Source organism: Salmo trutta, chromosome 18 (genome assembly GCF_901001165.1).
Source record: "Salmo trutta chromosome 18, fSalTru1.1, whole genome shotgun sequence".
NCBI classification, from domain to species: Eukaryota; Metazoa; Chordata; class Actinopteri; order Salmoniformes; family Salmonidae; genus Salmo; species Salmo trutta.
The window spans coordinates 34,623,078-34,650,500 of record NC_042974.1 but is presented as its reverse complement, the minus strand read 5'-3'; the positions used below and the strand labels follow the sequence as shown (position 1 = coordinate 34,650,500).

At 42.7% G+C, this 27,423-nt stretch overlaps 1 protein-coding gene and 1 long non-coding RNA gene across 2 annotated transcripts in view; one reads left to right on the top strand and one right to left on the bottom strand.

Annotated features, from left to right (window-relative positions):
- LOC115153223 (E3 ubiquitin-protein ligase NEURL1-like) overlaps positions 1-27,150 on the top strand; it is an 82,964-nt gene extending 55,814 nt beyond the window's left edge. The window contains exons 4-6 of the mRNA XM_029698436.1: positions 6,336-7,037; positions 26,011-26,190; positions 26,671-27,150. Of these exons, the coding sequence (XP_029554296.1) occupies positions 6,336-7,037; positions 26,011-26,190; positions 26,671-26,915 (1,127 nt within the window). The 3' untranslated portion in view covers positions 26,916-27,150. The remainder of the gene's footprint in view (positions 1-6,335; positions 7,038-26,010; positions 26,191-26,670) is intronic.
- LOC115153224 (uncharacterized) lies at positions 7,668-9,495 on the bottom strand. Its single transcript, XR_003867662.1, has 3 exons — positions 9,332-9,495; positions 8,913-8,981; positions 7,668-8,721 (listed from the first exon to the last, which is right to left on the bottom strand). It is a non-coding gene; the product is annotated as an uncharacterized LOC115153224 (long non-coding RNA).
- Positions 27,151-27,423: the final 273 nt, after the last annotated feature.

The window sequence follows — 27,423 nt, the reverse complement described above, 5'->3', positions numbered from 1 at the left end:
AACCAAAACAAGAAGCAACATAACGAATGAACAGTTTCGCAGGCTTCTCACAGCAATGCAAAAACAACTTCCCACACCAGACAGGTGGAAAAAGGGCTACCTAAGTATGGCTTCCAATCAGCGACAACGATGTACAGCTGTCCCTGATTGAGAGCCATACCAGGCCAAAACACAGAAATACAAAACATTGATAGGGAACATAGAAAGCCCACCCCAACTCACGCCCTGACCAAACCAAAATAGAGACATAAAAAGGAACACTAAGGTCAGGGCGTGACAATACTTCAGTATCCACTGTAGTGTTTTGTGGACATGACTAGTATACTGTAGTATATTGTAGTAACACCTGCCAACTAGGTTTAGCTAAAATGTCTCAACTACCAGACGAACCCAGTTACTGTTTAATGAGGGGAACACCTCAACCAGACACAGGTTTGTGACAGACCAACTATGGAGTTGGGTCAACAGTTCTGAGAAATGCAACGACCAGACAACACCTTAGAAAAAATATAAAATGTTTATTAGAGTTGTAATATCTTAACATTAGACACATGCTAGCGAGGTCCATTAAAGGGAAACAGTACAGAGTCAGATATAAAGAACAAGCTACATTTTATTTAAGCTTAGATGATTAGGTTGGCTTGTTTGACACATAAATAACACATTAACAAAAGTACACAAATTACTTAGATCTGTTTCTTCCAATAGATGGCTTTCTGATATACAACAGTGCTTTCACAGAGCTTTAGCTAACCAAGTTCACAAGATGACCAAAGACAATGATAAACAATACTGTTCTACTGATGGTTAAAAAAAATTGTTAACCACTGTATTTACATAAACAGATATTTTAGAAATACAAATGACTTCACTTAGACGGTCACCTTATTGGAAAAGGGCTCTGCCAAAAAACTACCTGGACCTCACCAGCAAAACCTCTCCAAACAATCCAACTGAAAACAAAAGGGCATTATTGCAGTGGCTTTATATTATGACATCTTGAATATTGTCACATTTAATAAACTCAGTAGCTATGTTTCAATTAACTTGTCCAGTGATTTTTGTTGCAATTTAGAAAGTTGATATAGATGCAACAATTGTCTGCTAGGTTTAGTTTCCATTGAACCAGCTTGTGTCAATGGAAACAACTGGAGGTAAAGTCACACTGACAAAAAATTGCAGAATCTAGTGTTCAATAAAAATGTAGTGTTTCCATTGCGCATTAAGAAATTGGTGACCGCCTATATGCCTGTCCACATATTTCATGTAGACCGCGAAAGCAAGCATGGATAGAATGCAATTGACTAATATTTGCCATATTCTAACAATTCTCATGTGCCACTGTATCGTCACGGTCTGTGCCATGGGGAAACTTGCGTTCCTGTAGATCTGAAGTAATCGGATGGTGAAACTTGCCAGCCAACTTGAAAAGCAAGACGAAGCAATTTGGGCATTGAAAGTCAGAGCAATCGTTGCCCTGCAAAGAAACACTTATTTTTTTATTTTATTGGTTTTGCAGGCAGTTGGCATTTAGAATAGCGCTTATTGTTATGTGATTAGCCTACATCACGTGCCCCGCATAATTTCATAAGTATTTGGAAATAATTTATTTGAAAAACAAATCCTTCTGCCATTTGTCGCAATACATGACAAAATCCATCCCTGTCCAATGGATAAAAATGTTTTTGAGCTTTTAAAATTTCCCCTATATCTGCAGTTTCCATTACCTATGTTGCACATTTTTTTGTTGTTGCGACATTGCTTTTGTGGAATCACCCTGGATCAATGGAAACCTGCCTACTGATGGTCGAACAACACATCCCATTCAGAACAATTGACCACACCCCAAACATTATTTTAAGACAGCACGGTGACCAGAAGTGGTTGCTTACAGAAATAAGCCAACAGCAACGGCGCCGTACAGCCTATATACACACACAAAGGACCTTCCAGGTACAAAGCTCACACCTGAACATGACCGAGGGGTGCTTTTATACATTTCATGCATGTCCTCCCCAAATAAGCGTGTCCAGAGAAACACTGACCAGAACATTGGTTCCTAGCTTGTCACAATATTCTTAAATTACAAGATTGTAACTGATTGAGGTGAGGGTTATGGTGATGCCCATCTACTATGGAACTCCAGTTAAAGAGCAGGCGGAAGCAGAAATGCAGTTCAGTTAAGTCTTTATAGATGCAGGGAATGATTGACAGTTGGTTGGCTTTCTATGGAGTATGGTTGATCTAAAAGGAAAGAAAGGTGGGAATAACAGGCAATAACAGCAATGAACATATATAATTAATCGACTGTTAAAATAAATAATCAATGACAATATGCAATAAGCATATAACTTGGCAAAGCTATACATAAATATAGCAGCAGTTAATGAATGGCCAGAAAGGGGTGCAATATCATGTGGCATGGTAGGCCTAAACTATAGCAGGCTAATTTATCAATCGTTACATAGCATAGTATGGCAAGCAAACAATATAAAGCTAACAAAAGTAACAAACAGTCATAAAGCAGGCCTAGTTAGCGTAACAAAGGCAAAGCACAAAAAGTGCAACACTTATTAACATGTTCAATTAACACAACACGTACCAAAGAGAACAGCCCAGGAGACTCGATGTCTGTTTGAATAAGCCGTTTAGAATTTCGATATCAACAATATACAAAACAATGTTGAGAGAATGCTCTTATCCTCTTTGATAAGCTAAAAGGCTTGTACTCACATTTCAATGACTCATACTGGTTGTTGTTTGTGAGTAGTTTGTCGTGCTCAACTATTCAACTCTGTCCGGGTGAAGAACCTGCATTGAAAGGAGTCACCCTCGAACCTGTCCGTATAAATACCTTGCCATAGAGTTATATAGAGGGTACACCTGCCATAATCACCCTCCCCCACATTCACGTCACCTACTGTAGCAGGGAAATTCAGAGACTTGTCCTGAAGTCACTCTTGCGTTGTTTTGGCTGTGTACTTAGGGTCGTTGTCCTGTTGGAAGGTGAACCTTTGCCTCAGTCTGAGGTCCTGAGCGCTCTGGAGTAGTTTCATCAAGGATCTCTCTTTCTCTTTGCTCCGTTCATCTTTCCTTCGATCCCGACTAGTTTCCCAGTCCCTGCCACTGAAAAACATTCCCACAGCATGATGCTGCCACCACCATGCTTCACCGTAGGGAGGGTGCCAGGTTTCCTCCATACATGACACTTGTTATTCAGGCCAAAAATGGTCTGAGAGTCCTTTAGGTTCCTTTTGGCAAACCCCAAGCGGGCTGTCATGTACCTTTTACTGAGGAGTGGCTCCTGTCTGTCCAATTTACCATAAAGGCCTGATTGGTGGAGTGCTGCATAGATGGTTGTCCTTCTGGAAGGTTCTCCCATCTCCACAGAGGTACTCTGGAGCTCTGTCAGAGTGACCATCAGGTTCTTGGTCACCTCCCTGACTAAGGCCCTTTTCCCCTGATTGCCCAGTTTGGCCGGGCGGCCAGCTCTAGGAAGAGTCTTGGTGGTTCCAAACTTCTTCCATTTTAGAAAGATGGAGGCCACTGTGTTCTTGGACCTTCAATGCTGCAGAAATGTTTTGGTACCCTTCCCCACATCTGTAACTTGACATAATCCTGTCTCGGAGCTCTATGGAAGATTCCTTCGTGCCCTGACATGCACTGTCAACTGTTGGACCTTATATAGACAGGTGTGTGCCTTTCCAAATCATGTCCAATCAATTAAATTTACCACAGGTGGACTCCAATCAACTTAAGTAAATACATTTCTACAAAAGTTTTTGCTTTGTCATTATGGGGTATTGTGTGTAGAGGGATTTAAAAATATATATACAATTTAGAATAAGGCTGTAACGTAACAATGTGGAATAAGTCAAGGGGTCTGAATACTTTCAGAATGCACTTGTATATCATCAGACAACCAATAATACATACCCATATAGTGGCATGTGCTACAATACTCAGACAATCATAAATACTTATGACTTGAAGTCACATATATGATCAAAGAGGGTCATTTCAAATACAATGTCCTTTCCAAATTTAACACAGAAACTTGCACATTTAGGTGCATGTATGTGACAGTATGTTTCATAAGTTAGTAAAGTGGATCTTGAAAACCATCAGAAGTACAGTATTTGTCAGTGTTTTGGGGCATCTTGTGAACTTGGTCAGCTGAATCTCTGTGAAACCACGATTTTTTTCAGAAAGCTATCTTGTGGAAGTAACAGATCTAAGAAGTAATTTTGTTCTCTTAATGTGTTTTCAGTATCAAGCAAGCAAATATAATCCTCAAAGCTTTAATGAACTTTGCTTATTCTTTATCTCTGCTTCTGTACTGTTTCCCTTTGGGCCTAGAACCTGTGTATAACATTCAAAATTATAATTGGAATATTTTTTTTAAATCGTAAGATGTTGTCTGGTCTGTTGTATTGCTCAAACTGTTGACCCAACACAATCGGTGGCCTGTCACGAACCTGTTGTGATTGAGGTGTTCTCCTCATTAAACAGTAGGCGTAGTCTGGTAGTTGTGCCATTTTGGCTAACCCTAGTCGGCAGGTGTTACTACAATATACTACTGTCATGTCTGCAAAAACACTGCCGTAAATACTACAATATTCACTACTGTTTTTGCGGACTTCAGCCCTTAGCACTACAGTAAATTCTGCAAAAACACTACAGTGAATGCTTTATTATTTAGACCACACTATAATATAGTATTTTTATATGGGATAGTTCAAATGGCTACAGAGGACATACTGTACTTAAAGTCAATGTTAATGTGACTTATGTAAAGTCGGGTTATGTGTATACACGTCACTGCACGTGCATAAACACACTCAGTGGCCAGTTTATAAGGTACAGCAGCCCGTTCACGCCTACAGACAGAGTCGCGTGACCATGGTTTCCCATATAAAGCAGGCATCAAGGCATTCAGTTACTGTTTGATTGAATGTAAGAATGGGCAAAGTGAATGACCTAATCCACTTTGAGCGTGGTATGATCGTTAGTGCCAGTTGTGCCGGTTCCTGTATCTCAAACGCCCGGCCTCCTGGGCTTTTCATGCACGACAGTGTCTAGGGTTTACTGAGAATGATGCAACAAACAAAAACCATCCAGTGGGCGAAAACAGTTTGTTGATGTGGTCGAAGGATAACGAAGCAGTATAACAGTGGTGTGCGGAACGACATTTTGGAACGCACAACTAGTCAGTCCTTCTCACGGATGAGCTATTGCAGCAGACGACCACACCGGGTTCCACTCCTATCAGCTAAAAACAAGAATTGGCTCCAATAGGCACATGATCAACAACACTGGACAATTAAGGAGTGGAAAAACATGATCTAATCCGTCGAATCCCGGTTCCTGTTGCGCCATGCTGATGGCAGAGTCAGGATTTGGCGTAAGCAGCATGAGACCATAAACACATCCTGCCTGGTGGTAACGGTACAGGCTGATGGTGTAATGGTGTGGAGAATGTTTTCCTGGCTTACAATAGGTCCCTTGATACCAATTGAGCAATGTGTCCATGCCCCCAAAGAATTCAGGCTGTTCTGGAGGCAAAGGAGGGTCTGACTATGTACTAGATGAGTGTACCTAATAAACTGGCCACTGAGTGTATAGCTTTTTGAAACATGTTTATGCATGTTGCTTAACTTGTAGTGGTATGAGAAGATACTGTACTAACCCAAAGACTTGCACGTTAAATCATTTTAGTTCCCATACTTAATTCTGGGTGCACTAACATTCCATGAGAACTGTTTGAGGCTGATAAATGCTTTCAACAGAATGGTGAGCTATATGGAGTCTGAAAGCCGAGTTAATGTTATCTGTGTAGTGTGTGGAACAGCTGGAATGTTTGGTCTCTGATATTGTGTAGAACAGTCCCGTCCAGGGCACAGCTGAGCTTTTTGGTCATTGTAGTGGGGACAAGTGAACTGCTCATTCAGTCAATGTTATGTAACGCTATTATGTCTATTTAATTCTGATATGGACATTACCCCCCAGCAATGTCCCTTCCCACTTTAACGCTTCTATTTCTAAACACATAAACATGCACATTTAGCTATTTATGCATTTGTGACTATGTTTCATAACAGTGAGTAAAGTAGATCTTGAATGCATAAGAAAGACAACTGAAAAGCTTTAGGCAAACAGCTCATAATACTTATATTCCAATGTAAAAAAAAGACACTTCAGTGAACAAATTTGTGCATTGTACTAACATACAATTTTTTTTTGCACACATTTGACCATTTGATTCATGGACTTTATAAGAAAAGTGTTAATCAGATGATTAACCATTCTGCTTTTGTGTCTCTCTGTCCCTACAGACAGTGAGATGGTGCCTCTCGACTGCTTGCGTCCTCACTCCTTCACCACGGCCCACCGGGCGTCCTTATGGCGGGACCCAGACGACCCTCGCCTTTCTATCAGACTGTGTGACCTTCGCCACCAGCAGCAGGAGGAAGAGGAGCGCCTGCACCCCCTTAGCTCCACCTCCTGTTCCATCCCCCAGAACTCCCTTAACTCCCAGCAGTGCTCCCTGCTCCCCTCGCTCCTTGACAGCGATCTCCACTTCCACCCACTGCGAGGTGCCAACGTCAAAGCCCTCGATGAGAACACGGTGACCCGGGGTGTGGAGCACCGCAGCGGTGACGAGAGGACCTTGGTGTTCACCAGCCGGCCACTGTGTTGTGGAGAGATTGTGTTTGTGAAAGTGACCAAGGCGGGTGGCACTCGTCTCGGGTCACTCTCCTACGGCGTGACAGCGTGCGACCCGGCCGGGCTTCGGCCCAATGACCTGCCATACAGCCCGGAGTCTCTGGTCGATCGCAAGGAATTCTGGGCGGTGTGTCGGGTAGGGACGCCTCTGCATAACAGTGATATCCTGGGTTTCGTGGTGAACGTGGAGGGGGAGGTATTTCTGAGCCTCAATGGGATCAACGCGGGGATGCAGGTGTGTGTGGACAACTCCAGACCTCTATGGATGTTCTTTGGTCTGCATGGAGACGTTACACAACTCAGGATCCTAGGTGAGTTCATTGGAGGGTTTGTGACACTGAACGGTTTTGTAAAATTGTTATAATACAATACATAATTCTGTTAAACTCATGTCAGAGTAAAGGGATTATGACAAGTGCATCAAGTGAAATTCCAGTATAAACTAAGGCTTCATTATGGGTTAATACAATGCTAATCTGTTTTCATAAAGTCAATCTCATGTAATTGACTCTAGCAAATACATCATATTAATCTTTGTTGTTTATCTGAAAATGGTGACTTTTCAGATAAAGTATTTTTTCCCCCATTTAAGAAACAACTTCTGTGTCTGATCCTTGAATGACCTGTGGAGGATAGATTCCTACATACCAAAGTCATTAAATGATAGGAACGACAAAAGTTTAGATTTTGATTGGCCAATGCATTTTGAAAGGGAATTTTTTTCCCTCTTTTCTCGTTCAATACGCCATATTCCAGAATGTCATTTTGGACCACCACTGAGAACTCCATTCCCATTTTGTCACCGGATGGCGCCAAGATCGGTCAGCTAGTTTTCTTGCAAAAAAGGGGGTTGCATTTATTTGCATTATCCAATAAGCACTTTTTGAAATGGCCTCTGAGAAATTTCACAAAGTTGTGACTTTGTGACACCCCGGGTCACAAAGTGACACTCAAATCACAGAGAACGATTAATTATGACCACTTCTATTTGAATATTCAAGGAAGTTGTTGATTTAATTAAAAAAAACTATTTTCGCTATCATTTATAGCAAACAATGAAGGAACGCTAAATAATTACATGGGGAATAAAACATAGACAGAATTAGAATTACAGATCCTAGTCTCATTCATAGTGAGAAATGCAGCATGTCCTCATTGGGGATCTATCTGTTCTAGGTACTGAGCTGTGATCCAAAACATATCCACACTCTTGTATCTTAGCAACAATAGCTAGCTACACATATTTTTTGCTAGCTAGTTAACGTTATATCCCGAGAACATTAACGCTCAATATATTTGTTCTAAGCCATATTCAAAATTGAATTCAAGCAAGACAGCCTTTATTGAAATTGTATCTGTTTCGTTAGTTCACATTTTAACGTTAGATAGGCTCCCGGGTTCTCTGCATTGCATTAGTTGAAACCAAGACTGTTCTCAGGGTAGGCCTGGTTGTAGCGAGATATGTTCGAGTTACGTCGGGAACAGTTGTAGCATTTTAGGTAACCCTAACCCTTTTCTTAACTCCTAACCTTCCATGTTAACTTAAGCAGTAGCTTAGGATAATTATCTTAACCTGTGCTACGAAAAGTTACTTCTGCTAGTCAAAACTGGTAAACCTGCCCTGAGAAGTCTTGCTTTCCACTAATGCGATACAGTCCTGGGTTCACGTCTTGTCCGAGCAGCCCAGCTATAGAACAAGTTGGCTAGCTTGCTCGCTTACTCGTTTTACCTTGACAACATTGACCCTCAGCATACACTAGATTAGTGCTGGAGAAAACATACAAGACTAACTCTCCAAAGAGCCCTGTATCAGATCATGCTGGATCTTAAGTCAAGTCTGTTGATTACATCTCGATCTGGTCATCCTCTTCGTGGTACTCCAGCCCTTAAGGGCCTGATTGGTGTTACACTTTTTCCCCAGCACCAGCTAATATTAAATTTCATTCTGAGGACCAGATTTGCACATCTCTATGATAAGACTGTCACCATGATCACCTGAAAAACATAAATAGTGTCACAATTACTTTGTTTGCGAACTGTAGCAACACTGAAACTTCTTAGCTATGCAGTGCTGTCATATCTAACCTACATTCTTGTGGTTGGCAAAGAAAGCAAACGTGTACACGTAACACACATACATTGAGGTATAGTCAATGTGTTCATGGAGTTGGATCATGTCTACATACAGTAGTCAGCGAGAGGTGAGGTGGGGAATCCAATCGGTCTGGATAGAACGGCACTTCTTAATCCTAGTCCTGGGGACCCAAAGGGGTACATATTAGCAATGGCTGAACGTCTTTACTTGAATGGGAACTGCTATGGTTGGTTGCGGCTGTAAATTTGGCTTTTGCAAATTTCAAAATACAATCACGTGAAAAATGTAGTTTGGAAAGCAAATGCTGTCCTTACTAAATGTGTAATATTAACATTTGATGAATAAAATATTTAATCTGCCTTCCTCAAATTTGTGAGAGGAAGGGTAGCTGATTTAATTGGTCTTCAAATCTTGGCTCAGTCATTTCATTCAGGGTAAGTGGAGTTAGCCTTGAGTTAGCCTCTCCCAGAGCAGGTTAGTTCTGAAGGATTTGTTGCCAAAGAAATGTACCTGGCTAAACGGTGACCTACTTTCATTGTACTGGTTATCCCAAGTTGAACTCAGAGCTTATCAAACTATCGGGCTCAGGACGAAACTCTCTCTCAGACCTGCCAACCTTGTCCAACTTTTTAGAGTACCAGACGCGCGCGGCAAATTGGAGATTCAACTCGTGCCGAAATTGGGGTTCCCCCCGCACGTTCATGTGCGCGCTGTTTGTGAGTCTATAGCAGCATTGCCTCTATAGCTAATACCGGACACACATTCATTCTTCATCTCGCAGTCTTCTAAAATCCCGACTCAATTTAATGCCAAGATGTTTATTTATTTTGTATTATACTTTTGTAATGCTTTTTGTGACGTGGATCATAATTAGTCTATCAGGTTGCTTGATCCTCGTAATGTTCCGTGGAAAATATAACTAATGGGACGCAGAATTAAATGTATATCATACTCGCACATATGCGACCAGTTATTTTTCGTATTTGCATTTAATTTCTTTCACTAGCAAATGCGAGTGAACTGCAGGTACTTTACAGCCCACTGAATGTCCATCTTATGTTCGCTAACGTTAGCTTGAAAAAAATAGTGTTTACCTTTCCACAACACAGAGTCGAAAAGGGATTTGTCCATGTGTTTACGTACAGCTGACAGTCGGCAAACTCAGCATCACAACAAACATGCGGAGGGGCAGACACGGGGTAGCTACGTCGAATTATTAATCTCCATGTCCGTTGACACAAACTCCGTACATGTCTGTGTGTTGCAGCTCGAGAATCGGGATGTTAGATTTGCTCAGTGGATTTCTTTTTGATAAAAAAAAAATAAAAAAATCAGGCCCTATTTATTTCTGTGTACTTTAACTCAGATCTTGTACCTGCGTACATGGACAGAGTATTGCATAGTTGTTACGCAAAATGCGTGCATGTTGGCAGGTCTGCTCTCTGTTGCCGTCTTCTCTGTCCCACCGCTACAGCACTGTGCTCCCAGTCACCCCAACAAGCTTATCGCTGTGTCATTCATTCACACACATACAGACACAGAGGAGACATAACACTATCTACAAACAATTAACAAACCAATCAGTAATTAGGAATTGATGATTCATCATAATGAGATGGTGAGTACTGAATGACTCTTAAGTCCTTCAGGCCTTTGCAGACTGCATGATTTGGCCAGGATGATAAGTGTTTATTTATTTATTTTTTATTTATTTTATTTCACCTTTATTTAACCAGGTAGGCAAGTTGAGAACAAGTTCTCATTTATAATTGCGACCTGGCCAAGATAAAGCAAAGCAGTTTGACAACATACAACAACACAGAGTTACACATGGAGTAAAACAAACATACAGTCAATAATACAGTAGAAAAATAAGTCTATATACAATGTGAGCAAATGAGGTGAGATAAGGGAGGTAAAGGCAAAAAGGCCATGGTGGCAAAGTAAATACAATATAGAAAGTAATACACTGGAATGGTAGATTTGTAGTAGAAGAAAGTGCAAAGTAGAAATATAAATAATGGGGTGCAAAGGAGCTAAATAGATAAATACAGAAGGGGAAGTGGTAGTTGTTTGGGCTAAATTATAGATGGGCTATGTACAGGTGCAGTGATCTGTGAGCTGCTCTGACAGCTGGTGCATAAAGCTAGTGAGGGAGATAAGTGTTTCCAGTTTCAGAGATTTTTGTAGTTCGTTCCAGTCATTGGCAGCAGAGAACTGGAAGGAGAGACGGCCAAAGGAGGAATTGGCTTTGGGGGTGACCAGAGAGATATACCTGCTGGAGCGCGTGCTACAGGTGGGTGCTGCTATGGTGACCAGTGAGCGGAGATAAGGGGGGACTTTACCTAGCAGGGTCTTGTAGATGACCTGGAGCCAGTGGGATTGGCGACGAGTATAAAGCGAGGGCCAGCCAACGAGAGCGTACAGGTCGCAGTGATGGGTAGTATATGGGGCTTTGGTGACAAGACGGATGGCACTGTGATAGACTGCATCCAGTTTGTTGAGTAGGGTATTGGAGGCTATTTTGTAAATGACATCGCCGAAGTCGAGGATCGGTAGGATGGTCAGATTTACGAGGGTATGTTTGGCATGAGTGAAGGATGCTTTGTTGCGAAATAGGAAGCCAATTCTAGATTTAACTTTGGATTGGAGATGTTTGATGTGAGTCTGGAAGGAGAGTTTACAGTCTAACCAGACACTTAGGTATTTGTAGTTGTCCACATATTCTAAGTCAGAACCGTCCAGAGTAGTGATGTTGGATATGCGGGTAGGTGCAGGCAGCGATCGGTTGAAGAGCATGCATTTAGTTTTACTTGTATTTAAGAGCAGTTGGAGGCCACGGAAGGAGAGTTGTATGGCATTGAAGCTTGTTTGGAGGGTTGTTAACACAGTGTCCAAAGAAGGGCCAGAAGTATACAGAATGGTGTCGTCTGCGTAGAGGTGGATCAGAGACTCACCAGCAGCAAGAGCGACATCATTGATGTATACAGAGAAAAGAGTTGGTCCAAGAATTGAACCCTGCGGCACCCCCATAGAGACTGCCAGAGGTCCAGACAACAGGCCCTCCGATTTGACACACTGAACTCTATCAGAGAAGTTGTTGGTGAACCAGGCGAGGCAATCATTTGAGAAACCAAGGCTATTGAGTCTGCCGATGAGGATGTGGTGATTGACAAATTCGAAAGCTTTGGCCAGGTCAATGAATACGGCAGCACAGTATTGTTTCTTATCGTTGACAGTTACGATATTGTTTAGGACCTTGAGCGTGGCTGAGGTGACCCATCACCAGCTCTGAAACCAGATTACATAGCGGAGAAGGTGCGGTGGGATTCGAAATGGTCGGTAATCTGTTTGTTGACTTGGCTTTCGAAGTCCTTAGAAAGGCAGTGTATGATAGATATAGGTCTGTAGCAGTTTGGGTCAAGAGTGTCCCCTCCTTTGAAGAGGGGGATGACAGCAGCTGCTTTCCAGTCTTTGGGAATCTCAGACGACACGAAAGAGAGGTTGAACAGGCTAGTAATAGGGGTTGCAACAATTTCGGCAGATCATTTTAGAAAGAAAGGGTCCAGATTGTCTAGCCCGGCTGATTTGTAGGGGTCCAGATTTTGCAGCTCTTTCAGAACATCAGCTGAATGGATTTGGGAGAAGGAGAAATGGGGAAGGCTTGGGCGAGTAGCTGTGGGGGGTGCAGTGCTGTTGACTGCGGTAGGGTTAGCCAGGTGGAAAGCATGGCCAGCCGTAGAAAAATGCTTATTAAAATTCTCAATTATAGTGGGTTTATCGGTGGTGATAGAGTTTCCTATCCTCAGTGCAGTGGGCAGCTGGGAGGAGGTGGTGTTATTCTCCATGGACTTTACAGTGTCCCAGAACTTTTTTGAATTTGTTTAGTACGAAGCAAATTTCTGCTTGAAAAAGCTAGCCTTGGCTTTTCTAACTGTCTGTGTATATTGGTTTCTAACTTCCCTGAAAAGTTTCATATCACGGGGGCTGTTCGATGCTAATGCAGAACGCCACGGGATGTTTTTGTGTTGGTTAAGGGCAGCCAGGTCTGGAGAGAAGCAAGGGCTATATCTGTTCCTGGTTCTAAATTTCTTGAATGGGGCATGCTTATATAAGATGGAGAGGAAGGCATTTAAAAAAAATAACCAGGCATCCTCTACTGACGGGATGAGGTCAATATCCTTCCAGGATACTAAGTGTGACGTGATAATGGTAAAACACTGAATCTGACATACAGGCAAAGGCCTTTAGCATCACTGAGATAGAGTTGTACTGTAGCATATTGTCAAAGACAGATGGAGACATGCTCACCTCTATTGTGCCGCCTTTCTGTGCCTTGACAGTTTTCTATTTTATTTATTTTCTGGTGCCCACAACAAGGCAGACCGGTCCAGTATATTACCCTCTAGCAGTCTCGAATAATGGTCACATTAGCTACATTAGCTTGTAACACTGTTCACTACATTCAACAAACTCGGACAATAACAAAGGGGCACAATTTTACATCATCCCATATTACAGTACACTCCATTAGGCCCCATTAACTTCCATTGGCCCACTGTGTGTGTTGTGTGTTGCACCTGAAACTGATGCCAGTCAGTGGGTATGCCCGGTCTGTGGGTGTTCTTCCACCAGTGCAGTTTGTCCTGCTCATTGATGGCCATGAGTGCTGTGGAACTCATTATACACAGCCTTCACACTGGGAGAGAGAAGGAGAGAGGAGTAAAGGGGAGATAGAAAGGGGTGGGGGAATGAGAGATCAGGGCAAGTTTCCAGTAGAACATGTTATTACAACATTGAGAAAAGGGTAAATGTACAAAAATATATGGTTATTCTGTACTTTGATTGGGATTGTACTGTATTTTCAAATGATGTGTGTGTGTGTGTGTGGTGTGTGTGTGTGTGTGTGTGTGTGTGTGAGATATAATTTTGTTTCTGGCAGTCATACAATATGACATAAAAAAATTAAAAATAATTATATATATATATATAAAAAAATGTTTTATGTCATATTGTATGACTGCCAGAAACAAAATAATGCTTTGTAAATTATAGACATTACATCATAGGACTGGATGGTTTCAAATACTAACGTTAATTAGCTAGCTAGTTATTCTACTCATCAAGGCCTTTTAAAATAGGATGGCAACTCTGCTGTTTACAGCTAGCGTTAGATAACTAGCTAGGAATCGTAGCTAGGGTAAGACCTTAAATGTCTCTCTGAATGATAACATTAACTAGCTAGCTAGGTCAAAGCAATGTATAGCCAGATATGACTATTTCTGGCATAGTCATATATAGCTAGCTAATAAACTGGGTAGGTATCTAGCGCCATAACTTTTAGGACCTAGAAGTGTTCGCTGACAGGATAAACTATTATTGGTAATGTCAGCTAAAAGATATATCCCCTTCGGTCCGGGAGCTAGCTAGCTATCAATGTTCAAATGTTAGGTACTAGCTAGCTAGTTAGGTATGTTCAACGTCTAACATTGTTAGACTCAAACAGGACGTTGCATAGAATGATCTGCAATAAAAACAAGGTCCCCTTTGGTCTGTTTTGACATTAGCTTGCTAACAGTGTCACTGCCCAGTGACAGTTTCAACAAACAAAGCAACAACTTTTAAATAATTTATACCTTAACATAATAGCTTGTTAGCTATTTCAGTTTAGACATTCAACACTGGTACAATAATCCAATCTCTTACGATGTCGCTATGCAAAAGTTTTCCCGGTCGTTGTTTTCTATGGTATTATGGCGGTCCTTAAACAAACGTTATAGGTGCTTGCCGCTACCTACTGTACTGGAGTGTATAGTCAATCACAGTGTACAGATGAATCAATAAAGAAACAAACATTATGGAAAAACTAAACCCTCCGACCTAATCCTGTTCTACTAAGAAAATAAAAGAGCCCTACTTACGTATAATAAATCCTCCCCCATCCCCCAAATCCCTTCCACCCTCCCATCCATGTCCAACCTCAATAACCCTACACAACCGTATTTCCTTCTCTTCCACATATCGGTACTTTCAACACATGCTTTACTGTTTCATCAACCATATACTCCGCACACAAACCATTCACATGCTTGCCAACCAAATGTAATGACCAGTTTGATGTACAATGCCCTGGGCGCAACCGAACGACTAGAACATTGAAATGCTGGCCCTTGGGCTTGCTGTCCCACCTCTTCTGCCACACGTTTATCATAACGTCTCTAATCTTACATTTGCCCTCACCTACTGTACTTCTCCTGGTTGTGCTGTAGGAACTAACTTAATTGTGTATCAGGGTTCCCCAACCGGCGGCCTGTGGGTCGAATTTGACCTTTGGGTGGTTTTATTCTGTTTTCTGAGCACAAAAATGTGTATTTGAAGATTCATTGTTGGACATAAAAGATTGTAAAGTCATATGTGATCATTTTCCATCATGGAAGCTGATTGGACAAGCAGTGTCCCAAGCCGTATTATATTGGCCATCACAGGTACATTTACATTTACGTCATTTAGCAGACACTCTTATCAAGAGCGACTTACAAATTGGTGCATTCACCTTATGATATCCAGAGGAACAACCACTTTACAATAGTACATCTATATTTTTTTTTTGGGGGGGTTAGAAGGATTACTTTATCCTATCCCAGGTATTCCTTAAAGAGGTGGGGTTTCAGGTGTCTCCGGAAGGTGGTGATTGACTCCGCTGTCCTGGCGTCGTGAGGGAGCTTGTTCCACCATTGGGGTGCCAGAGCAGCGAACAGTTTTTTGACTGGGCTGAGCGGGAACTGTGCTTCCGCAGAGGTAGGGAGGCGAGCAGGCCAGAGGTGGATGAACGCAGTGCCCTTCTTTGGGTGTAGGGCCTGATCAGAGCCTGAAGGTACAGAGGTGCCGTTCCCCTCACAGCTCCGTAGGCAAGCACCATAGTCTTGTAGCAGATGTGAGCTTCAACTGGAAGCCAGTGGAGTGTGCGGAGGAGGGGAGTGACGTGAGAGAACTTGGGAAGGTTGAACACCAGACGGGCTGCGGCGTTCTGGATGAGTTGTAGGGGTTTAATGGCACAGGCAGGGAGCCCCGCCAACAGCGAGTTGCAGTAATCCAGACGGGAGATGACAAGTGCCTGGATTAGGACCTGCGCCGCTTCCTGTGTAAGGCAGGGTCGTACTCTGCGATTGTTGTAGAGCATGAACCTACAGGATCGGGTCACCGCCTTGATGTTAGCGGAGAACGACAGGGTGTTGTCCAGGGTCACGCCAAGGTTCTTAGCACTCTGGGAGGAGGACACAATGGAGTTGTCAACCGTGATGGCGAGATCATGGAACGGGCAGTCCTTCCCCGGGAGGAAGAGCAGCTCCGTCTTACCGAGGTTCAGCTTGAGGGGGTCATCCACACTGATATGTCTGCCAGACATGCAGAGATGCGATTCGCCACCTGGTTATCAGAAGGGGGAAAGGAGAAGATTAATTGTGTGTCGTCTGCGTAGCAATGATAGGAGAGACCATGTGAGGATATAACAGAGCCAAGTGACTTGGTGTATAGCGAGAATAGGAGAGGGCCTAGAACTGAGCCCTGGGGGACACCAGTGGTGAGAGCACATGGTGCGGAGACGGATTCTCGCCACGCCACCTGGTTGGAGCGACCGGTCAGGTAGGACGCAAGCCAAGAGTGAGCCACGCCAGAGATTCACAACTCGGAGAGGGTGGAGAGGAGGATCTGATGGTTCACAGTATCAAAGGCAGCAGATAGGTCTAGAAGGATCAGAGGAGAGAGAGTTAGCTTTAGCAGTTCGGAGAGCCTCCGTGACACAGAGAAGAGCAGTCTCAGTTGAATGACCAGTCTTGAAACCTGACTGATTTGGATCAAGAAGGTCATTCTGAGAGAGATAGCAAGAGAGCTGGCCAAGGACGGCACGCTCAAGAGTTTTGGAGAGAAAAGAAAGAAGGGATACTGGTCTTGTTGACATCGGAGGGATCGAGTGTAGGTTTTTTGAGAAGGGGTGCAACTCTCGCTCTCTTGATGACGGAAGGGACGTAGCCAGCGGTCAAGGATGAGTTGATGAGTGAGGTGAGGTAGGGGAGAAGGTCTCCGGAAATGGTCTGGAGAAGAGAGGAGGGGATAGGGTCAAGCGGGCAGGTTGTTGGGCGGCCGGCCGTCACAAGTCGCAAGATTTAATCTGGAGAGAGAGGGGAGAAAGAGGTCAAAGCATAGGGTAGGGCAATGTGAGCAGGACCAGCGGTGTCGTTTGACTTAACAAACGAGGATCGGATGTCGTCAACCTTCTTTTCAAAATGGTTGACGAAGCCATCCACAGAGAGGGGGGGGGATTCAGGAGGGAGGAGAAGGTGGCAAAGAGCTTCCTAGGGTTAGAGGCAGAGGCTTGGAATTTAGAGTGGTAGAAAGTGGCTTTTGCAGCAGAAACAGAGGAAGAAAATGTAGAGAGGAGGGAGTGAAAAGATGCCAGGTCCGCAGGGAGGCTAGTTTTCCTCCATTTCCGCTCGGCTGCCCGATCCCTGTTCTGTGAGCTCGCAATGAGTCGTCAAGCCATAGAGCAGGAGGGGAGGACCGAGCCGGCCGGGAGGATAGGGGACATAGAGAGTCAAAGGATGCAGAAAGGGAGGAGAGGAGGGTTGAGGAAGCAGAATCAGGAGATTGGTTGGAGAAGGATTGAGCAGAGGGAAGAGATGATAGGATGGAAGAGGAGAGAGTAGCAGGAGAGAGAGAGCGAAGGTTGCGACGGCGCAATACCATCTGAGTAGGGGCAGAGTGAGTAGTGTTGGAGGAGAGCGAGAGGGAAAAGGATAGAAGGTAGTGGTCGGAGACTTGGAGGGGAGTTGCAGTGAGATTAGTAGAAGAACAGTATCTAGTAAAGATGAGGTCAAGCGTATTGCCTGCCTTGTGAGTAGGGGGGGATGGTGAGAGGGTGAGGTCAAAAGAGGAGAGGAGTGGAAAGAAGGAGGCAGAGAGAAATGAGTCAAAGGTAAACGTAGGGAGGTTAAAGTCACCCAGATCTGTGAGGGGTGAGCCATCCTCAGGAAAGGAACTTATCAAGGCGTCAAGCTCATTGATGAACTCTCCAAGGGTACACTTGCAAATAATCTCTTATTTCAACTCGAACATTATTTCCCCTTGCTTCTTGCCAAGCATTTGGTTTGGTACAGCTGGGGTTAATATATGCCTTCCTTGCCCTCTGCAAAACTCTTCAGACTGATGCGAAATCTTCATACGGCTGTATTTCTGCCTGCTTGAACTGTGAATGTGTCTGTGTGCATGCAGGAACACACAGACACACACACACACACACCACTAATGACCGTACATTCTCATTCCCTAGCTGTAAATCCTCTCAGGTGCAGATTAACACATCTGGCCCAGTCTTTACACACCATGACAAGCTTAGCTGGATGAGGAGGCCTTAGGGGGGAAAAACCTGTCTTGATTGAATACAGCTCCCACTATTTGGTATTGAGGTGCCAGTCCCATGTATTAGAGGCAACAGGGTGATTATAGGACCAACCCATGATAAATAAACACTAGAATAACATGTCATAAATAATGGCTGACAGGGAAGGGTGCTGTTGCAAATGGGGAATTAATGACAAGCTGCATGTGGAGATTTGCGCTCATATTTGCAGTGATTCTCCTGTTAGTAAGTGGATTCTAGGGCCTGGAATTTAAGCAAACTACAATGTTCTACACGGAGAAATGAGGAAATACTGGATAAAATATTTGAAGAAAAAGTATTATTTGAAGGTGTTTTACAGGTTGGAACAAATCAGAACTCTAAGATGTAGGCCTACATATTTTTCTGGTTTGCAAGCACGTTTAGTACTAGATGTTCATGGCTTTGATACTCTGTGGGAATACTTTTTTTACAGAGCCTTGCATCTTTAGGCAATTTATTATTTTGATATGAACATTTCTATATTGCAGAAAACAGCTTGTAAGCACAGATGTGTGTGCTCTATTGTTTTGTTAACAAGCTTTGTTGAGGCCAGGTTATTTGTCATAATGTCCTGAACAACCTGTTCCCCTGGTAGGCTTTGTTATCTGACCAATTTGTTGTTGAGAATGATTGTTTCAATTTGTTTAACTATGTTAGCATAGTGTTTTGAGAACAATATTGCAAGGTCTTCAAAGACAAATTAAACAAAGAATGTGAAGGAACTGATGGAACTGCTTTTATATTGCGAGGTAATTTGTGTCTCCTATCTTTTCCACTCTCCTCCTGGGTTGAGTGGGTTATTTCTGTCCTGCGTGGGCCCAGCAGCAGCATCAGACAGTGTCATCATCCATCAGGGGGGGCTCTGCTAGCTGCTTATGATTCCCTCCATATGCATTATGAAAATATAATTGCGTCTCGCATTCAGACGTCAAAGTTTTCACCCACGCCTTACTCTCGTAACGGTGGCCGCCACTCTCTACCTCATCTCTCTTTCTCTACCTCTTCTTTCTCTCACCCCTCTTATGACTCTGACATCGCTTCCCCATGACCCACTCCAGCTGTGGGAAGGACAGCTGTGACGTTTCTCTCCACCTGCACACTGCCCCCACATGCTACGTGTTGCCGTGGAAACATACAGCCACCTCTGAAAGTGGCTCTTGTCCATGGTCGTGTGTTGTTGGATCTGTGAAATGAAGCAGATGGGAGTCCATCACTTTTGCATGATCATGGCGTGTGAATATCTTAATTTCTTCTTGTTTGTATGAGCTCCAAAAGAGTACTTGTTTATCTCATTCCCATTGCAGCTCCACACACACATGCTACTATACATTCGTGATAATAAAAACATGGTGTACTGTAAGCACAGTGGCAAACTTCAAATAATATATAATATAATGCCATTTAGCACACACTATTATCAAATAGACTTAGTCATATAAATGTATAAATGTTTTGCATATGGGTGGTCCCGGGAATCGAACCTACTATCCTGGCGTTGTAAGAACCTTGCTCTACCAACTAAGATCTGATAAGGTTGTGTTGAAAGGTGCTGTGCATACACTACATCAGTGTTTCCCAACTCCAGTCCTTGAGTACCCCCAACAGCACATTTTTGTTGTTGCCCCAGACAAACTGACCTGACTCAACTCATTGAGGGCTTGATGATTAGTTGACAAGTTGAATCAGGTGTGCTTTCCCAGGGCTACAACAAAACTGTACTGTTGGGGGTACTCAAGGACTGGAGTTGGGAAACATTGAACCACAGTGGATTTAGCTGGGGCCACATGCAGACATCCCAGGCTTGTCCATTCCAGATAGAGGGGCCACGAATGCATTCATACGATGGCAGGATCTGAACCCTGTCCTGGATGAAAGGGTTTATGAATAGACATGAAGGGTATCTGTCTGTATGATCTCCTATTAGAGGTGACCAGGATGTTACCAGACAGCTGTGCAGCCGGTCTGTCACACAGGTCACGTTAAGTAGGTAATGATCATATGAGGACGCTTGCAAGCAAACTTGTGTAATTATAGTACTCTACCACAATGTCACTGTACTTGTTGCTAGTGATGTATGTGGTTCACACTTTTTAAAGAAGATACTGTATATCTGCAAACTTTACATTGATCCACTTGAAACCAAACATGTTTGAGTGTAACCTTGGTTGATACATAACAATAAACGAGTGCTTGACTTGGACTGAAATAGGTGCCGGTATTGATGTTGGGTGCCGGTACTGTTTGAATTTAGGTGCAGGAGCTCCACAATAACTTTGATATAATATTCTATGTAGATTGAAACTGAGACCCTGCCAGTAAGGGTGGTCCAACTAGAGAGAGATGGGAACGTATAGGGGCATCCCATTGTCAAGGCTCTATTGTATCAGAGCCGCTCAGTTTTGCACTCAATTATGTACATTATTGTCGTAGCAATAGGGTTGATGAGAATGTGTTTCAAACTTTCTTTAAAAAAAATGGCGGGTCTCGTTGAGTGAAGTACAGCTGTTGCAGTTCTTTTTCAGCTTAGGGAGTGAGGTCAGGTATCTATTCCATTTCAGGAAGACTTAGGGTACGGGAATAAAAATAGGGAACAAATGGGGTAATGTGTGGGTTGTGTATGCTTACTGCTTGCAAACTGACGGTGTTTCATTTGGCACATAAGAGATAGCAGTGTAAGAGGAGTTTTATGGCAGACATTGTTATGTTTAAACAGGTTTCTAATTAAAACATCTTATTGGTGGTACTGTTGCTCTCAATGTAAAAGTTAGGACCACCATAAAATTATAGATTTTTTTTAAAAATTGATTGAAATATAGTCTATATTGGGCCTATATGGATTTATAGCTTATTTTGTGCCCTATAAACTCATATTTTCACCCTGTAAAGCCCTTTGTTTATTATAAAAGGCTATAATGTTGATACAAAAAACCTGTCATTGAAATTAGTCGTTTGTGGAATATTACGTTTCTACATTATGTAAAAGCACTACCTATTTAGATGCATTACATAGAAAATTGTACACTGTCTCCTTAAGAGAGTTCAGTTCATTGCTATGATATAATCATTGATTTCCTGAAGAAGCTATCCCCACACTGTTCATACTGTACTATCTTTGCTATCCCTTTTCCTTTCTTTCTTTTCCCCTAAACATTTGGTTATACTGGTACTTTGAGTAACCAGGTTGTTAGTTCGCGAATAATGTTACATGACTGAACAAGCTGTAAACAAATGCCTGTGAGTGGTTTTGGAACAGCCCGTGAAATGGTTTATGAATGTAAGAAAAAAAAAACATTGCAACAGTTTGTGCTAGAAATAATCCATTTACGCTGTATTTATGGTGGAACCATGACAGTAATGAATCTGTACTCGCTTTTATATTTTTATCTCTATAGGTCACTCAAAAACAATGGTACAATGAAGCCTAATCATTACAAAAATTATTACCTGGTTCATTATTTTTGTAGATGCACGGTGTTCCCAAAATAAAATGTCGGGTCGCACAGTATAGTATTTAGGAGCATATGCAAAATGGTTGCACTTTAGAGCCCTGTGTGTAAACAAAAATGTTTTTGTGCCATTCAAATATAGCCTACTAGGTCTGTGGATTTGGAAATGTCATAGCTATTCTCCTCTGATGCCAATAGGAGGGCTGATGCCAAATAGGGTTGCTTGTGCTGCTGTTCAGAATGGATGGATATGGCACAGGACAGACACTGCCATGGCCAGTGAGATTGTAAATGTGGTGGTGGGGGTGGGGGGGGGGGGGGGCACTTCTTGGTGAGACTACAATACCTCAAGGGCTCCTGATTCACTTATAGACGCACACAAATGCAACCATACATACTGTAGACTGGGGTCCGGGGACACAACTGATTGGCTAAAACTGACAACTCAACTGATTGGCTCAAACGCATTAAGAAGGAAATAAATTAAAGAAACTTTTAACAAGGCACATCTGTTAATTGAAATGCATTCCAGGTGACTACCTCGTGAAGCTGGTTGAGAGAATGCCAAGAGAGCAAAGTTGTCATCAAGGCAATGGGTGGCTACTTTGAAGAATCTGAAATGTAAAATATATTTTGATTTGTTTAACACATTTTTGGTAACTACATGATTCCATGTGTTATTTCATAGTTTTGATGTGTTCACTGTTATTCTAAAATGTAGAAAATAGTCAACAACAACAACAAAAAAACCTGGAATGAGCAGGTGTCCACATTTTTGACAGGTACTGTGTATATATAAACAAACAACTTTAGAGGGGGCCATACAATGCAATGTGATATTCATCTACAATATAGCCAACACACTATCAGAGATTATCATGAAATAGACACACTACTTATTCCAATTTGTGTCTACCACACAATTTCTTAACACATTTGTGTCCAGTACACGATTTTCTTGTTGTGGCTAACGTTAGCTAGGTGGTTAACGTTAGCTAGGCTAGGGGTTAAGGTTAGGTGTTAAAGTTCGGTATGAGAGTCAGGGGTCAAAGTCTGATTTATGGAGATATACAGTTGATCTCGGATGTTTCCATACACCTTAGCCAAATACATTTAATCTCAGTCCTTCACAATTCCTGACATTTAATCCTAGTAAAAATTCCCTGTCTTAGGTCAGTTAGGATCACCACTTTACTTTAACAATGTGAAATGTCAGAATAATAGTAGAGAGAATGATTTATTTCAGCTTTTATTTCTTTCATCACATTCCCAGTGTGTCAGAAGTTTACATACACTCAATTAGTATTTGGTAGCATTGCCTTTAAATTGTTTAACTTGGGTCAAACATTTTGGGTAGCCAGAGCTGGTGTAACAGAGTCAGGTTTGTAGGCCTCCTTGCTCGCACATGCTTTTTCAGTTCTGCCCACAAATATTCTATAGGATTGAGGTCAGGGCTTTGTGATGGCCACTTCAATACCTTGACTTTGTTGTCCTTAAGCCATTTTGTGTACAACTTTGGAAGTATGCTTGGGGTCATTGTTCATTTGGAAGACTCATTTGCGACCAAGCTTTAACTTCCTGACTGATGTCTTGAGATGTTGCTTCAATATATCCACATAATTTTCCTTCCTCATGAGCCATCTATTTTGTGAAGTGCACCAGTCCCTCCAGCAGCAAAGCACCCCCACAACATGATGCTGCCACCCCCGTGCTTCACGGTTGGGATGGTGTTCTTCGGCTTGCAAGCATCCCCCTTTTTTCTCAAAACAAGACATTTGTGGAGTGGTTGAAAAACGAGATTTAATGACTCCAACCTAAGTGTATGTAAACTTATGACTTCAACTGTATATCTATCTGTAAATTAACCAATGATATCAAGCCAAAGCCAGCCATGATTACATGATTGACATTATATAAACTAGTGACCCGCAGTGTTTTTCATTATACCCTGATGAAGACAACTTGTCTGTCGACACATTGGTTATTAAATTGTTGCATCTGAGCTCCTAGAGTGTGCAGCTCTCCTTTTCTTTTTCAAGTGTTCTACTCCGCCAGCTCCTCGCCTAAAACAGGAGTGAGTTTATTTTACTTCCAGAGCAAAAACCAAGCCATGATGTCGAAGGTATTGTTCGTAGAGCTCTGAGACAGGATTGTGTCGAGGCACAGATCTGGGGAAGGGTACCAAAAAATGTCTGCAGATTTGAAGGTCCCCAAGAACACAGTGGCCTCCATTATTCTTAAATGGAAGAAGTTTGGAACCACCAAGACTTTTCCTAGAGCTGGCCGCCCGGCCATACTGAGCAATTGGGGAAGAAGGGCCTTGGTCAGGGAGGTGACCAAAAACCAGATGGTTGCTCTGACAGAGCTCCAGAGTTCCTTTATGGAGACAGGAGAACCTTCCAGAAGGACAACCGTCTCTGCAGCACTCCACCAGTCAGGCCTTTATGGTAGAGTGGCCAGACGGAAGCCACTCCTCAGTAAAAGGCACATGACAGCGCGCTTGGAGTTTGTCAAAAGCCACCTTAAGGACTCTCAGACCATGAGAAACAAGATTCTCTGGTCTGTTGAAACCAAGATTAAACTCTATTGCCTGAATGCCAAGCATCTCGTCTGGAGGAAACCTGGCACCATCCCTAGTCAGGATCCCTAGTGGGGTACCACGTTCATCTGTACAAACAATAGTTCGCAAGTATAAACACCATGGGATCACGCAGCCGTCATACCGCTCAAGAAGGAGGAAGTTCTGTCTCCTGGAGATGAATGTATTTTGGTGCGAAAAGTGCAAATCAATCCCAGAACAACAGCAAAGGACCTTGTGAAGATGCTGGAGGAAACAGGTACAATAATATCTTTATCCACAGTTAAACGAGTCCTATATCGACATAACCTGAAAGGCCGCTCAGCAAGGAAGAAGCCACTGCTCCAAAACAGCCATTAAAAAGCCAGACTACGGTTTGCAACTGCACATGGGGACAAAGATCATATTTTTGGAGAAATGTCCTCTGCTCTGATGAAACAAAAATATAACTCTTTGGCCATAATTGACCATCGTTATGTTTGGAGAAAAAAGGGGGAGGCTTGCAAGCCGAAGAACACCATCCCAACCGTGAAGCACGGGGGTGGCAGCATCATGTTGTGGGGGTGCTTTGCTGCAGGAGGGACTGGTGCACTTCACAAAATAGATGGCATCATGAGGATGGAAAATTATGTAGATATATTGAAGCAACATCTCAAGACATAAGACAGGAAGTTAAAGCTTGGTCGCAAATGGGTCTTCCAAATGGACAATGAACCCAAGCATACTTCCAAAGTTGTGGCAAAATGGCTTAAGGACAACAAAGTCAAGGTATTATATCACAAAGCCCTGACCTCAACCCTATAGAACATTTGTGGGCAGAACTGAAAAAACGTGTGCAAGCAAGGAGACCTACAAACCTGACTCAGTTACACCAGCTCTGGAATGGGCCAAAATTCACCCAACTTATTGTGGGAAGCTTGTGTAAGGCTACCCGAAACGTTTGACCCAAGTTAAACAATTCAAAGGCAACGCTACCAAATACTAATTGAGTGTATGTAAACTTCTGACCCACTAGGAATGTGATGAAATAAATAAAAGCTGAAAAAAATCAAAGCTGAAAAAAATCATTCTCTACTATTATTCTGACATTTCAAATTCTTAAAGTAAAGTGGTGATCCTAACTGACCTTAGACAGGGAATTTTTCCTCTGATTAAATGTCAAGACTTGTGAAAAACTGAGTTTAAATGTATTTGGCTAAGGTGTATGTAAACTTCGGACTGTAAATAGAACATGTAAAAAAACAAATGGATAGCACACAATCATAGATCGTATGCTGTCCTTTTATCCATGTGTCTTCTGACATGCACTGTCAACTGTGGGACCTTATTTAGACAGGTGTGTGCCTTTGCAAACCATGTCAAATCAATTGAATTTACCACCAATGGACTCCAATCAAGTTGAAGAAACATCTCAAGGTTGATCAATGGAAACAGGATGCACCTGAGTTAAATGTTGAGTCTCATAGGAAAGGGTCTGAATACTTATGTAAATAAACTATTTCTGTTTTTAATGTTTTATAAATATGAAAATAAGTCTACACCTATTTTTACTTTGTCATTGTGGGGTATTGTGTATAGATTGAGGATTTTTATTTATTGAATAAAACATTTTAAAAGCCTGTAAAGTGACAAAATGTGGAAAAATGAAGGGGTCTGAATACTTTCCGAATGCACTGTACATGAGTTCAGAGCAGTTTGTATGTGACACAATGCTTCTCTGTGCCCTCAGGCTCGTCTTTGCATGCAGACCCTCAGGGGCCGTCAATTCCCAGCTCCCCATCCTGCACCCCTAACACCCCAACACTGAGCTGCAACGACAGCTCCGAGCCCAACCTCAACTCCAACCTGAACATCAACCTCAACACCAGCCTCAATGCCAGCTTCCCACCAGCCTTCAGCAGCTCCACAGGTGAACCCTCTTTCCATTACTACCTTGTCACTCACCAGGTTAGATGTTATCCCGGTGTTTTATTTCACTCTATTTTTCTCTTTTCTCTTCTCCCTCCTCTCTATCTCTTGCTGTCTATCGTTTTCCACCTTTGTTTATAGCAGGAATGTGACCAAGAAGGGCAATATTAGCTGCATTTAACGTATTTGTTGAGAGTTTCTTTTGACCGCAATAGGCTGGAAATGTGATATGTATATTGCACAAAAGGTCACACAGCAACCTGATACCTGTTATTATAGTTAAGTCCCTCTCAAAAGGAAGAACACGAGTTATATTGACTCAACATCCTGCAAAGTGTAAACATAGAAGATATCTTTTCAGAGAAGATGCAGTATAATTAGTCCGAAATTGAAAAACGCCTACTAGAAGAAGTACAGTTTCCAAGCTTTACGGTATGACAATTATCCACCTAACACTAAAACCTATTCCATTGTCTCCCAGGTACAACTCCCAGCTCGCCATTCTCCAGCCACCCAGAATCCCCCACTTTCCAAGTGTGCTCGGGCTCTTGGAGTGACGAGTGCACCATCTGTTATGAGAACGTGGTGGACACGGTGCTGTACGCCTGTGGTCACATGTGTCTCTGCTACGCCTGTGCCCTCAAACTGAAGAAGATGGCCAACGCCTGCTGCCCGATCTGCAGGAGGACTATCAAAGACATTATAAAGACCTACCGGAGCACGTAGGATCGGCCTGGCTGTGTAACACTGTGGCTCATTCACAGAGATCATCAAAGAAAACATTGAGGCCTATCAGTGCATGTAGGCCTGACCTGTCTGTGTCACCTATGGCTCAGCTACAGGAGGTTGTTCATCAGAGACATAAAGACATAATTCAGTCTTATTGGAGCATGTAGGTTTGGCCTGTCTCAATATGGCTCAGCAAAATTGAGATTCAGCATCATCCAGTTGGACCGTCAAAGATATCAGAAAAACATGTTGGGGCATAAAGGGCTGGCATTTTACCATGACCTGTCTACTGTACAGTGGAGGCTGCTGAGAGGCGGACGGCTTATACTAATGGCTGGAATGGAGTAAATGGAATGGCATCAATTGGGGAGCATGGGCTTGTGGTAATGTTATGGAAACCATTTGTTTGATGTATTTGATACCATTCCACCTATTCTGCGCCAACCATTACCACCATCCTGTCCTCCCTAATTAAGTTGCCATCAACCTCCTGTTCTGCTGTACC